At 45.8% G+C, this 13,912-nt stretch overlaps 1 protein-coding gene across 4 annotated transcripts in view; it reads left to right on the plus strand.

Moving 5' to 3' along the window:
• The window catches only part of ADGRG4 (adhesion G protein-coupled receptor G4), a 1,842,483-nt gene that overhangs the window by 1,703,382 nt on the left and 125,189 nt on the right, over positions 1-13,912 (plus strand). For all 4 annotated transcript variants that reach the window (XM_078688599.1, XM_078688601.1, XM_078688598.1 and 1 more), the window contains exon 25: positions 6,298-6,456. In XM_078688599.1, coding sequence (XP_078544725.1) covers positions 6,298-6,456 — 159 coding nt within the window. The remainder of the gene's footprint in view (positions 1-6,297; positions 6,457-13,912) is intronic.

A 13,912-nucleotide genomic window follows, 5' to 3' on the forward strand; every position in this document is an offset into this window, starting at 1 on the left:
GTTCCGGTGGTGTCTCGTGATAATTTCTTGAAATGCGAGATGTTTCTCGTGACTCGCCGATGCTCAGATTCCGCGGTCAGCATAGTTCCTTTCTTTTTCGTGATCAGCAAAGGTTCATCCTTGAACAGGCAGTCGGTCTTCCTCTGCTGTTCTTGCTTGACGAGAACATGGTCCCCTTCATGTAAGGACAGTGACCTCGCTCTTCTCCGGCGGTCTGCATATGACTTCATTCTGTCTTTACTGCGCTTGTCCGTTATCATCATCTCTTGATGGTCTCGTGCGGGTGATGATGCTCGCAAAGCCCTTTCCCACGTTGGAATGCGATTCCTCATGGGACGTCCCAGCATGAGTGTCGCCGGGCACTGCCCAGTCGTTGCGTGAGGAGTTGTCCTGTAAGCTCGGAGGACCTCGTTGAGAGCCACTTGTAGATCTTTACCCTCCGCGGTAGCATGTTGAAAAGTCTTTTTGAGTGTGGCCATGAATCTCTCGATTGTTCCATTGGCCTGTGGCCAGAGGGGTGTGATCCTGCGATGATGAAAATCCAGGTGTTTCGCAAATGCTGCGAAGTCTTGCCCATTGAAAGGGGGTCCATTGTCCGTTTTCACCTTCGTGGGAACTCCCCTTGTTGCAAAGACTTCATCAAGTACTTTGAGAGTACTAGAGGCGTTTGTGGACGGTACAAAGTATGCCATGGGATAACGAGAATGCTCATCAATGATGGCCAGCACCTATTTGCCCGATGACAGGGGTCCATAGAAATCAATGGCGATCTCTTGCCACACTCCAGGTGGCAGGGCGGTCATGTGCAGTGGTGCTGGAGGATCACTTTTGCTTGTGAGCTGACAGAGGTGACAGTCCTTCAATAGCGCACGGCAAACACGATTGAGTGCGATATCGTGTTCTCGTAGATCAGAACCATATACGAGGATGTCATCGCTATAGTTGAGCGTGTTGGGAATGTTTTGGATGACTTGCCGAATTGCTTCCTGAAATATTTCGGCCGCGGAGGAAACTCCAAAACTCAGTCTCTTATATCTGAACAACCCCAGATGGGTTGCGAAGGTGGTGATGTATCTTGACCTTACATCTAGTTCTAGCTGATGGTAGCCTTTATTTAAATCCAACTTGGAAAACACTGTTGCACCATTGACGGCGGAGATCATATCGCTCAAATGTGGTCCCGGATGTCGTTCTCTTTTGATTGCAGTATTGGGCAGGCGCATGTCCACACAGAGTCTGACTTTGTTGGCCGTGCCCTTCTTGGGTACTATAACTACTGGGGACACCCACGGTGTTGGACCATCTGTGCGCTCGATGATGTCAGCAGCTGGCAGATCCTGGAGTTCTTCCTCAACAGCGGTCTGGAGATGGAACGGTACCCGTCGAGGGTGTTGAGCGATGGGTCTGACTTGTTCATTGATATGTAACCGCACTTGGCGGTCTTTCAATTTGCCTAACCCTTGAAATAGTCTGGGAAACTGACGGGTCACATCTTGGTTGCCGCTAACTTTGAAAAGGATTTCCACTAGGTGAAGACGTTCAGCTGTCGGAAGGCTCAGTAGGCAGTCTGCTTCTGGGCCCTTGATAACATGGATGACCGCTGATATGGTTGTGTCGTCATGTTTGAGGGTCGTCGAAAACTTCCCAAGGCAGGGAAGTGGCTTCTTAGCCATCCACGTGAAGACTCTAACTGGTGCAAATGTCAGAGGAGGTGACCGGAATATAGTTATAGTTCAAGGATGCACCGGAGTCCAATACGAACTTTGTGTCATGATTGCCAACTGTGATGTCCAACCGAGGATATGTCTTCAGTTGGTCTGGATCTGCAGCTAGGTTCAGATATTCAATGGTGTATGTTGAGTCTCTGGATGATGGTCTAGATTCCTTGGATGGTGACCTCCGTTCCCACCTGGACCGCCGTGACTCTCTGCTGGAGTGTGACGACCCAGAGGACTGCTCAGTCTGTTCTTGGACAGCTCGCGCATGGTGTCTTCGAGTGTCGGACCGGGATAATCTCGGAGTACTGTTTCGGGCGTCCGACTGGGATGTCCTTGTGGCACCACTTCGTCTCTCTTTGTTGTATTCCCCACACATCACTTCGAAGTGATTAGTTCGACCGCACTTCCGACATCTCTGACCCATGGCAGGGCAACTATCCACATGGGGGTAATCATACCCACATCTGTAACATTTCCTCACTCTCTCTGGTTTTCGCTCCTTCTTCCACGGCTCTCGCCGCTGGTATCTTGACTGGTCTTGACGAGAGGGCGGGCGTGACCTCCATTGTCTGTCTCTCGAACTCCTTCGACTGTCACTTTTGGCGTGTACCCGTCGCACTTGTTCGCGACTCCCTTTGTGCCCCGTTTCGATATCAGCTGCATACTCCTCTGTCTGATCATAGACTCGTGTCATCTCCTCTATATCGTCTAGGCTATGTTCTTTTCTCAATAGTCGCCTCCTCAGTTGGTCGGAGTGACATCCATCTATTATTTGTGACTTTATTGCAGCATCTGTTGAGAAATTATCAAATTCACAATGCTTGGCTAGTCTCCGCAGGCGCATCATGAAGGCACTCATGGGTTCTTCCTTCCCTTGACGAGCCGAGTGGAATGTATGGCGTTCGTAGTCTACGTTTTTCTTGTGAAGAAATCTTTTATTCAATGCGTCACGCACTTTGTCATAGGTATCCGCCTCAGCAGCAGGAAGGTCTTTGATTATCTTGACTATCTCCCGCCCCGCCAGGTTGCGCAGGGCAATCAACTTCTTCTTGTCCACAGTCACTTCCGATCCTTCGATGTAGTCTTCAAACTCTTCCAGCCATTCTTGCCATCTGGGACCCATGCTTCCCCCAGTGGTCACTTTGAGAGGTTCGGGTGCTCGCAGGTGCGACCCACCTGCAACCTTGGGCTTGACATCGTCTGGTTGCGGCGGATTGACTTCGTCATCAGACACCATGTTGTCTGATGCGTACCCCGCTTCCTATTTGCCTCAATGTGATGTTTGTTTGCCAATGCTTGTTTATTTGTCAATGCTTGTTTATTTTCTGGTGCCAATGCTTGTTTCTTGGCCAATGCTTGTTTGTTTGCCAATGCTTATTTATTTGCCACTGCTTGTTTATTTGCCAATGCTTGTTTAGTTTCTGGTGCCAATGCTTGTTTCTGGGCCAATGCTTGTTTGTTTGCCAATGCTTGTTTATTTGCCACTGCTTGTTTATTTGCCAATGCTTGTTGAGCTTCTGGTGCCAATGCTTGTTTCTTTGTCCAGTGCCTGACTTCAAAATGGCCGCCTTCACACTACACAGGGAAGTCCTTCCCCGATGCCTGACTTCAAGATGGCCGCCGTCACTGCAGGCACACAAGGCTTTCTCTCTCTCTGCTCCTTCGGTTCCCACTTGCTCTGGACTCACCGGCAGTCAACTTCAGGCCACAGCGCCGGCCAGGATATCTTCTCTTGGTCACTGCTGGCACCAGGTGAGGTTGGGGTGGGCTCCCGCCTCGCTCTGCAGGTTCCCGCGCTTCCTTGCCGATCACCTGCTATAACTCACGCATCGGGCGTGAGGTTTTCCTCTGTCGGGGAATGCTCAAGCCCCGATTTCAGCGCTCTCAGCGGCGCTTGACAGCGGCATCTCCCAGACGACGTTCGATGTCTGGGGCCCTTCCTACTCGGTTGTGAGCGCCACACAGGGTCGGAGTGGGCTCCTGATCTCTGTAGTTTCGCCACTCACCCAGGGCGCACGCTTCCAGCGTGAGATGCGCTCTAGCGCGATCGGCTCCTTTTCTTTCTCTCGAGCGGTTCAGCGCTCGGTCATGCGGCCCCTTCTCAGCTTCCTCCTGGTCTCTTGGAGGAGCAGGGTCACCGGCTGCTGGCCTCGTTTCTCAGGCGGCAGCTAGGCTTCACTCGGCGGCGTTTTCTTCGGCGCTGCCTAGGGACAGGTGTTTCACGACGTGCTGTGGGTTGTGGGTTTTCTCATCCCACCCTCGTCGCCAGTTGTAGCATCCTGCTACCAATAACCACAGACACAGTTATTTATGATACTGGAGCTTTATTCTAGTGCAACCTGCTTCTCCCCTGTCCCTACTCTATCTGCCTCTTCCCTTGTCCGTCCCCTCCTCTTCCTGTCCACCCCTGGGCTCCACCCACAACCACTAGCCTGCTAACTTCATAACAGGTAGGTGCAGGTAGGAGTACTACTCAGGAGAAGGAAAGAAGAGTGATGTTGGTGATTCTGACAACAAGATGCTACTGAATTCTTGCACGCCTGGGATAGACATCTTAGGGTAAGGCAGGCTGCCATGTCGGAAAGAACAGTCAATGGAGCATCCATGACGGGGTCAAGCTCAAACTCAATTGCTGCCAAAAACGTTCTGACTACAAAATAATTAAAAAAAATAATTGATTTCAATAGAGAATGTAGGTATAGTATAAAGAATTCAATATGGCAGCCATTGTAATCTACTTCCATCCTTATTTACTAATATAAAATAATGCCTCACACTTTACAATGCAAGAACTTGATTGGAGGCAGAAGGATACACTCAAATAGTCAATAACATTATGCTTAGACAGAAATACTCCACTGGGGCGGAGCCAAGGTATGATTAGCAAAGTATTTAGGCAATGGCTGAAAGAGGCTTGATGAAAAAAAGTTAAAGTTTGACGGAAGTAGACCCAAAACCCACTGTTATTTTATTAGAAACAGTATGTATGAGAGTTGTGCTGTCATAAATTACACTTACAGCAAAAGAGCCTTCCTTTTAGACTGGCTTTAATTTCTGCAGCACTGATGACAAGTCACTGTCAGAGAGGGGCAGAAGCAAGGAGTAATTAAAAGGGAAAGACATGGGCTGTGAGGGAGGAATGACAGAGAAGTGGAGGAGGATTAACAATGCGCTACACAGAAGGGAAAGAGGGTGAGGTGAGCGAGAGGAAGTAACCATTGTTGATATATATAGCACATTGGAATACTTTGGATTTATATTGATTCACAGCAAAAGAGCCTTCCTTTTAGACTGGCTTTAATTTCTGCAGCACTGATGACAAGTCACTGTCAGAGAGGGGCAGAAGCAAGGAGTAATTAAAAGGGAAAGACATGGGCTGTGAGGGAGGAATGACAGAGAAGTGGAGGAGGATTAACAATGCGCTACACAGAAGGGAAAGAGGGTGAGGTGAGCGAGAGGAAGTAACCATTGTTGATATATATAGCACATTGGAATACTTTGGATTTATATTGATTCAGATGAGAATGAGGTAGGATCGATTTTGAGGAAGGAGGTAGGCTACTTTGTCCCTATTGCTTTGCCAATGCTTTTTCCTTTTCTGTTATCACTTAGATGGGAGTAGACCATGTTGGACTTCCCACTGGGATTGGCAGTTCTTTATGTTGCTGTCTGTGCACACTTAATTTATAATCTTAGATTGGGGCAAAAGGTCCATAAAGTACTAAACTAAAAAGCTATGAATAACATTAAAACAAATCTGAAGTAATTGGATAAATTACTCCCTGCAGGACGTTATAAGGATATTGCAAGTTACCCAAGAGTTCTGTTAGTATATAGAGGAAAGAAGCCTAAGGCTAAGTGCCTTCATAAGGTCATGTACCTTCCAATATCCTTTTAACATATGGCATAGTGTATTTTATTCCTTGTAGTACATGGTCCCAGCATTACACATTGCACTAAACACTTAAGTCCTTTGTGTCTTGTTCTTTCATGTAAAAGAGATAGTCTAGTTGCAGGTGGAAAGATCAGCAATGGAATTTATAATGCAAAATTAAACACAATAAAAAGCAGATAGTAATTTGTTGGAAAATATATTAGAATCTGTTTAATGTAAATCAGATTAAAGCAGTGTTGTAGTTCACAATGCAAGGGAACATGTAGAAAAATTGAATCATTCCTGTAATGGGCTATAACATGCAAACAATGAAAATGTTGCCAAAATTTCGAATTTTTCTGATAATTGTTCATTCTAGAAAAACAGGCTGTAAGAATAAAAAATGCATTCTTCTTTTTGTTGTTTAAACTGCAGTTGTAATTATGCTCTGTGACCTGACTTTCACCATGGCTTCTTGCTCTGGCAGCAGACATTATTACATCCCAACTATAATACTTTATTACATTTGAGCAGCTGTGTTCTTTTCTTATTACAGATGATGAGATTTCACAACTCCACTGCAATAAGGAAATTAGAGGCAGCCTTTATACGTGGATTTCAGGATGCTATGTAATATGTCATAATTGCATTGCAAACATAATATATGTCTTGTGCCTGAATGCCCGGTCTTTTATTTCATTCTAGACTGGAGCAGGTTAGGAGACGCTGGATCCAAATGGAATAAGCTAACCCAGAACCAGAAATCTCAAACTACGCAGTCAATGTACTTCAACTCATCACCCTCTCTTGCAAATGGATCAAGACATGAAATGGATGACACCTTTTCAAAGACACTCACAAGCGGTATGAGTACTATTTTACCATCAATTAACATATAGTCTTTGAAAAACAGTAACATTTTATGGGGGTCCTGTGTTGTCCAAAATATCGGAATCCACCTACTGAACCTAATTAACTTCAATAGTCAATGAATCATCCAATGTAATGTAATGTAAGGGAATTTTGTATAGCGTTGAACTGTCCCCCAAAGTGTATCCTGGCGCTCAGATTGTCCGAACAGCAGGGCCGAAGAAGAGACAAACAAGGGGAAAAGCGGAACAGAGTCTAGGCTCTTGGAAACAGAGTGGTTTTCAGGTTCTTCCTGAAACTGGATAGAGTATTAAGTTGCCTAAGCTCTAAAGGAAGAGCATTCCACAATCTAGAGGCAGTAAAAGTAAAGGATTGGCCGCCCATACGTGCTCTCTTGATTTTAGGAACCCTGATCAAGGGTGCTGTAGAAGAGCGAAGTGCTCGAGTAGGCACATATCAGGTGAATTTTTTCTGGAGCACTCTGGGTCCAGTCCCATGGACAGCCCTATGAACAATACAGAGAGCCTTAAATGGTATCCGCTGTACAACCGGCAATCAATGAAGGTCCCTAAGGGCCATGGAAGAAGACAGTCTCCATGGCCGATTCAGTGCAAGTTTTGCAGCCATAGTTTGTATTCTCTGCAGTTTCCTCAGTAAGGAGGCCGGAGCATCAAGGAGCAGAGCATTGCAATAGTCGATTCTACTCAAGACTATGCACTGCACCACCTGAGCTCTAGCGTCAGAAGGCCGACATTTCCAGCAGTACCAAAAAAACTGTCTGACCACTGTAGGCCCGCATTCGTAGGTCGTCGAGGACTGCCACCAGGGCGGTCTCAGTCCCATGTGCGGGGCGGAATCCAAATTGGACTTCATCCAGCAGCTGATTATCTTCCACAAATTTGGAAATAGTCATACATCCTCCTTTACGCTAACTGGAGAAAATATTCCTATTATGTTATTAGCTGTTCATATAGGTGCACCCTTTAGGGGCATTTGCCTACTTGATTTTGTTTATAGGAGGTCTTTTTTTTTTAAACAGACTTTATTGATGACTTCATTATCTCATACCATGCAATAGAATTATACAGAGGTAGTCTTTTTCCTTATATAGTAGTTACATTGCATATGATGTATACAGATTCTGCATATATCGGTCTTAGTAAGTTACAATACTAATGATCACAATCTCAAGTAATCCTGTTGTCAGTATAAGCTGACAGGGCTCGAAATAGGATGCATCAAACATAAAGCTGAGTAATTTATAGGAGGTCTTTTGCAGTATACACTGCTAAAGAGAATGGGATTGTGGGAATCCACAGGCAGTGAACTGGATCTGAATGACGTAAAAGTGTGCAGTAGAATGCTTGCAATGGGATTATATTGTGAAAAAGGTAATGTTCATGAAGGAGGGCACACAGACCAGCCTGCAGGTATCTGACAGCTCATAGATATTTTTGACTGCATATCTTTAATGTCTACTGATATTAATGTTTTCACTTACTTACTTCTAAAATTAGGCTACTGGTTCTTTGGCTTTGGAAGCATCGAAATTTGCTTTAAATGCATGAAGGGAGAGACAGCTTGAGCTTAGAGACAGATTAAATTCAGACAGCTTTAGTTGTCTCAAAGAGCTAACACAATCCCAACAGAGAATGGCATGGTGCTCAATCCTTTCAGTCTTTGGTTATTATTAGTGTCATTGATTACATTCATCTCCCATTCTAGCTCTTGTTCATGATTTATGTAATGTTGCTATTGCTCAGTAATAATTCAGAAAAGGGGGTGGTGATGGACAGAGCATCTGAATTAAGCAGAACACTCATACCCAGTCAAAAGATCAGGGCTTGATCCATCACCGTTTTTTAGCTCACTGCACCATCCCAGTTCAGAACCTGGCTACATGCAAATTAGTCTGTCCCTGGCCCAGTGCATCATGGGAACAGGGCAGACCAAACTACCAAGCCAATTCTTTACTGGAAAGGAAACAAGCTTCCGGGGACTGGTTTCTGGCATTACAGCCGTCTTCGGCCCGGCTTGCTTGAATCCTGATGGTGCAGTGAGCAAGGGACTCACATCTGAGCATACCCTTCCACGCTTGTGGTGGCCAAAACGATTCAGAAAAGGGGGTGGTGATGGACAGAGCATCTGAATTAAGCAGAACACTCATACCCAGTCAAAAATACCAAACTACCAAGCCAATTCTTTACTGGAAAGGAAACAAGCTTCCGGGGACCGGTTTCTGCACTGGGCCAGGGACAGACTAATTTGCATGTAGCCAAGTTCTGAACTGGGATGGTGCAGTGAGCTAAAAAACGGTGATGGATCAAGCCCTGATCTTTTGACTGGGTATGAGTGTTCTGTTTAATTCAGATGCTCGGTCCATCACCACCCCCTTTTCTGAATCGTTTTGGCCACTATAGGAGTGGAAGGGTATGCTCAGACATGAGTCCCTTGCTCACTGCACCATCAGGATTCAAGCAAGCCGGGCCGAAGACGGCTGCAATGCCAGAAACCGGCCCCCGGAAGCTTGTTTCCTTTCCAGTAAAGAATTGGCTTGGTAGTTTGGTCTGCCCTGTTCCCATGATGCACTGGGCAAGGGACAGACTAATTTTCATGTAGCCAGGTTCTGAACTGGGATGGTGCAGTGAGCTAAAAAACAGAGATGGATCAAGCCCTGATCTTTTGACTGGGTATGAGTGTTCTGTTTAATTCAGATGCTCTGTCCATCACCACCCCCTTTTCTGAATCGTTTTGGCCACTATTGGAGTGGAAGGGTATGCTCAGACATGAGTCCCTTGCTCACTGCACCATAAGGATTCAAGCAAGCCGGGCCGAAGACGGCTGCAATGCCAGAAACCGGTCCCCAGAAGCTTGTTTCCTTTCTAGTAAAGAATTGGCTTGGTAGTTTGGTATCTTTTGACTGGGTATGAGTGTTCTGCTTAATTCAGATGCTCTGTCCATCACCACCCCCTTTTCTGAATCGTTTTGGCCACCACAAGCGTGGAAGGGTATGCTTAGATGTGAGTCCCTTGCTCACTGCACCATCAGGATTCAAGGAAGCCGGGCCGAAGACGGCTGTAATGCCAGAAACCGGTCCCCGGAAGCTTGTTTCCTTTCCAGTAAAGAATTGGCTTGGTAGTTTGGTCTGCCCTGTTCCCATGATGCACTGGGCCAGGGACAGACTAATTTGCATGTAGCCAGGTTCTGAACTGGGATGGTGCAGTGAGCTATAAAACGGTGATGGATCAAGCCCTGATCTTTTGACTGGGTATGAGTGTTCTGCTTAATTCAGATGCACTGTCCATCACCACCCCCTTTTCTGAATCGTTTTGGCCACCACAAGTGTGGAAGGGTATGCTCAGATGTGAGTCCCTTGCTCACTGCACCATCAGGATTCAAGCAAGCCGGGCCGAAGACGGCTGTAATGCCAGAAACCGGTCCCCGGAAGCTTGTTTCCTTTCCAGTAAAGCATTGGCTTGGTAGTTTGGTCTGCCCTGTTCCCATGATGCACTGGGCCAGGGACAGACTAATTTGCATGTAGCCAGGTTCTGAACTGGGATGTGCAGTGAGCTAAAAAACGGTGATGGATCAAGCCCTGATCTTTTGACTGGGTATGAGTGTTCTGTTTAATTCAGATGCTCTGTCCATCACCACCCCCTTTTCTGAATCATTGCTCAGTAATAGCACCATTTAATTGGTGCTGCAGCGAAGGAAGTCCACAGAGGGTGGGACATCCTCTTTGTTTTGTAAAGGTGATTTTTTAATTGCTGACTTGAGAAAATATTTCGACACCAGCAGAATGCAGAAGTGAACGATGACTGAGGGTTGTCACTTTCACAGCTGTTTGAGAAATGTACCCTGCTTATCTAAGACCAGACCACATGAAAACAGGTTTTGTAAGACTCTTATATATATTTATTTATTTTGAGAGTTTTATAGAGCGCGGACAAGACCCTTATGGGTATCAGAGCGCTTTACAGTACCTGGGGATACAAAATAACATCCCTCAAGGAAAGGTCGATGAGGTGTACATAAGAACATAACGAAAACATAACACAAGACAATAGGAGATGATCTGCAGTGTGCGGGTAGTGCCTTGACAGGTAAGGAGGTCAAATAACAATGACATCATTGAGAAAGAAAAATAAAAGCAGAACAATAAGGTGACTGTTGGGAGCGCACTTAACGACAGGGTAACGAAAACCAGGTTGATTAGATAGCCTAGAATGATACCATGTACAAGTGTTTATGCAGAGTCAAAGGTCTGTGTTTAAGAGAGTTTTGCCATAAGAATGCCTTTAACTTCCAGCTTGAAAGCTGCAGTGGAGGGGTTCAACCTTGTTTCCGGAGGAAGGGCATTCCAAATCCTGGGCGCCATCCCAGAGAAGGAGCATTTGTATGTTTTTTTTTCTTGTTGAATCGTTGTGGTTTCAACAAGAGGTTTTCCGCAATTCTCGTGGATCTTATCCCGCCGGATATTGTAAGTTTCTGTGTGAGATAGCTGTGTGCCTTGTAGTGTATGGCTTTATGAGTCATACATGCTATTTTCAGGTGAATTCTGGCTTCAAATGGTAACCAGTTTAGAGATTTGAGGTCCGGGAGATGTGGGCCCTTCTTTTTGAGCCAGTGATGAGTCTCGCTGCCGCATTAATAGATGCTCTTAGGGGAGCTGTAGTAGCTGTGGGGAGACTGTAAAGCGAGACATTTCCGTAGTCTAGCCGAGATAGAACTAAAGCTTGAACCGCCATCTTGAGGTCATTAGCCGGTAAGAAGGGTTTCAATTTCCTTAGTGTATTGATCTGAAAGTTAGCTCCCTTCGTTGCGTTATTAATGTGCTTCTGCATATTGAGGTTGCAGTCAAGTGTTAAACCGAATGATTTTGCCGAGTCTACAATAGTTGGTTGGACGTTAAATGCAGTAAGGTGTTTGATCCAATCATGCATTATGGCGACTTTTTCAGGTGAGGCTATTAGGAGGAATTCTGTTTTTGAGGCATTCAATTTGAGGTGATTTTCCGCCAGCCACTTTTGGGTGGACTTAAGGGTAGAGTTAAGCATGTTGATGTCTTCAAGAGTGTTGATCTTAAGGTAAAGTTGGGTATCATCAGCGTACATGTGGAATTGAATGTTGGACGCTTGCAGCAGATCGGTGAGTGGTTCCATGAATAAGTTAAAAAGTGTTGGTGATAGCGAGGATCCTTGTGGTACTCCTAGCATGACTGGAACGGGTTTAGAGAGGGTGTTATTGATCTTGAATTTTTGGGTCCGGTTTTGTAGAAAGGATGTTAACCAGTTAAGCACTGATCCAGACAGGCCCATTCTATGTTTCAACAAATCTATCAAGTTCTTGTGTTTAACTGTATCGAAGGCTGAAGAGAGGTCTAGAAGGATAAGAAGGCATGAGCCGTTTTGATCCAGTATTTGTAGGGCATCATCAATGATGTGTGTCATGGCTGATTCCGTGCTGTGATCTGCTCGGAAACCGGATTGGTTTATGTTGAGAAGGTTGAAGCGAGCAATGTGTTTTGTTAATTGGTGTTGAACACATTTTTCCAGAAGTTTAGCCAGCGTGGGAATATTGGAGATAGGACGGTAGTTGTTTAGGTCCGTAGGGTCAGCTGTGGGTTTCTTAAGGATGGGGGAGACCTGCCTACCTTAAGGGAGTCAGGGATGCAACCTTGTAAGAGAGAGCTGTTAATGATTTTGGTCCAGAGGGGGAGCAGCAATGGAGAGAGATCTTTAACCGCATTTGCTGGTAGAGGGTCGATGAGGTGATTGGAAGGCTTCAAGGTATTGAGGAACTTGCCAATAGCATCTTCCGAGTAGGTGTTAAAGGATGACCAAGCTGCATCGTTTTTTAAAACATACTTTGAGGGTGTATGTAGTGTTGCATTTAGGGGTAGAGGGGATGTATTGGAGTGAGGACAAGAGTGAGAGATTAGATCATTGAGAAGATCATTCTTGATGTTCTCAGTCTTAAGATTGAAAAAGGTGGAGAATTCTGCGCAAGTGGGTTGTGAATGAGTAGGGACTTGTGGATGTTGAGGTCCGTCCTTAGATTGTGTTTTGATTAATTCGAAGAGTTTTCTCGGTCGATTTCTTGCTAGGTTCAGTTGGTGACTGCAGAAGTCTGCTTTGGCGCGCCTTATCTTTCGGTAGTAGGCATTTCTCTTTCTTTTTAGAGTCATGAGGAGCTTAGCGGATGGGACCGATCTCCAGTTATGTTCAGCAGTTCTGAGCGAGTGTCTATCCTCATTAAGTGGACCATTGAACCAGAGTTTAGAATCTTTCGTGAGACCTCTTTTTAGTTGAAGGGGAGCAAATTCATTAACTATCGACGTCATAGAGGTAGATAATGGTTGGTGAGATCATGAACGTTGGATGCACCCGCAGGTGGCAAGAGTAGATTGTGGTTGGAAATGGGTAATGAGGTTGGGTTGAGTTTTTCAGTCTCTTTTCCAAACTTTGGGTTTAGTGGGCTGAGCCGCATTAAGTTTAACGGTTACATTGATAAAGAAGGTGATGATGTGATGGTCTGACCAGTCACAGGGGAGGATCGACTCAAGGTGCGTAGAATCGCTCTTGGCGAATATTAGGTCCCGAGTTGCGCCTTTGTTGTGTGTAGGGCTGTTGCAAATTTGGTTAAGGTCTAGGGCGTTGAGGAAGTTTTTGAGACTGTTGACTACAGTATCGTTGAGGTCGTTCAAATGTAGGTTGAAATCACCCAGGAAGATTTGGGTGTTTTGTCGTCCAGTGTTTGTCGTGACCATGTCCACGGGGTGTTCTGTGAAGATGAGGTTGTCGCCAGGAGGGTGGTAGATGGTGTGTAACGTACAGGTAGGTTTGCCATTACTGATTATGTCCAGGCAAAAATAATCGCACAGATGAAGTGCAGGGGATATGGTTCTCTTTACGCTGATGTTGCTACGGTGGATACATGCAATTCCTCCTCCTGTCTTGCCCTTCCTGTCCAATCTGATAATGTCATAGTTAGGTGGAACTAGTATGTCGATGATAAGCGAGGAGGAGTCTGTGAGCCATGTTTCAGGAAGGATAATCAGATCCAGGTCAGCGGAGATAATGAGGTCTGCTATGTCAGTTGCGTGTTTATAAGCCGATCTGCGGTTTAGGAGCGTGCGTTTAAGCCGGGGAGTGGCAGGAGGGCTTGTGTAGTCTTGTCCGAGTGGGATTTTACTAAGATTGTTGTTATTTATGCCTCTATAGTTGTGGGAGGGAGGCCTGTTGGGGTCGGAGCGGATAGAGGGGATGGGGATGTGCTTGGATGAGGTGGAACTCGTGATGGAGGGTTCATAGGAGAGTAGAAGAGAGCGCAGATCGTTCTCCGAAAATGGGTTGGTGGTGCGTATAGGGTGGGAGGAAGGGTTGCGGGATGGTGTAGATTCCCAGCAGGGCACCTTGGGTTTGTGGGTGTAAGTAAGGTTGGATGGGGG

This window comes from Lissotriton helveticus, chromosome 4_1 (genome assembly GCF_964261635.1).
Source record: "Lissotriton helveticus chromosome 4_1, aLisHel1.1, whole genome shotgun sequence".
Classification (NCBI taxonomy): domain Eukaryota; kingdom Metazoa; phylum Chordata; class Amphibia; order Caudata; family Salamandridae; genus Lissotriton; species Lissotriton helveticus.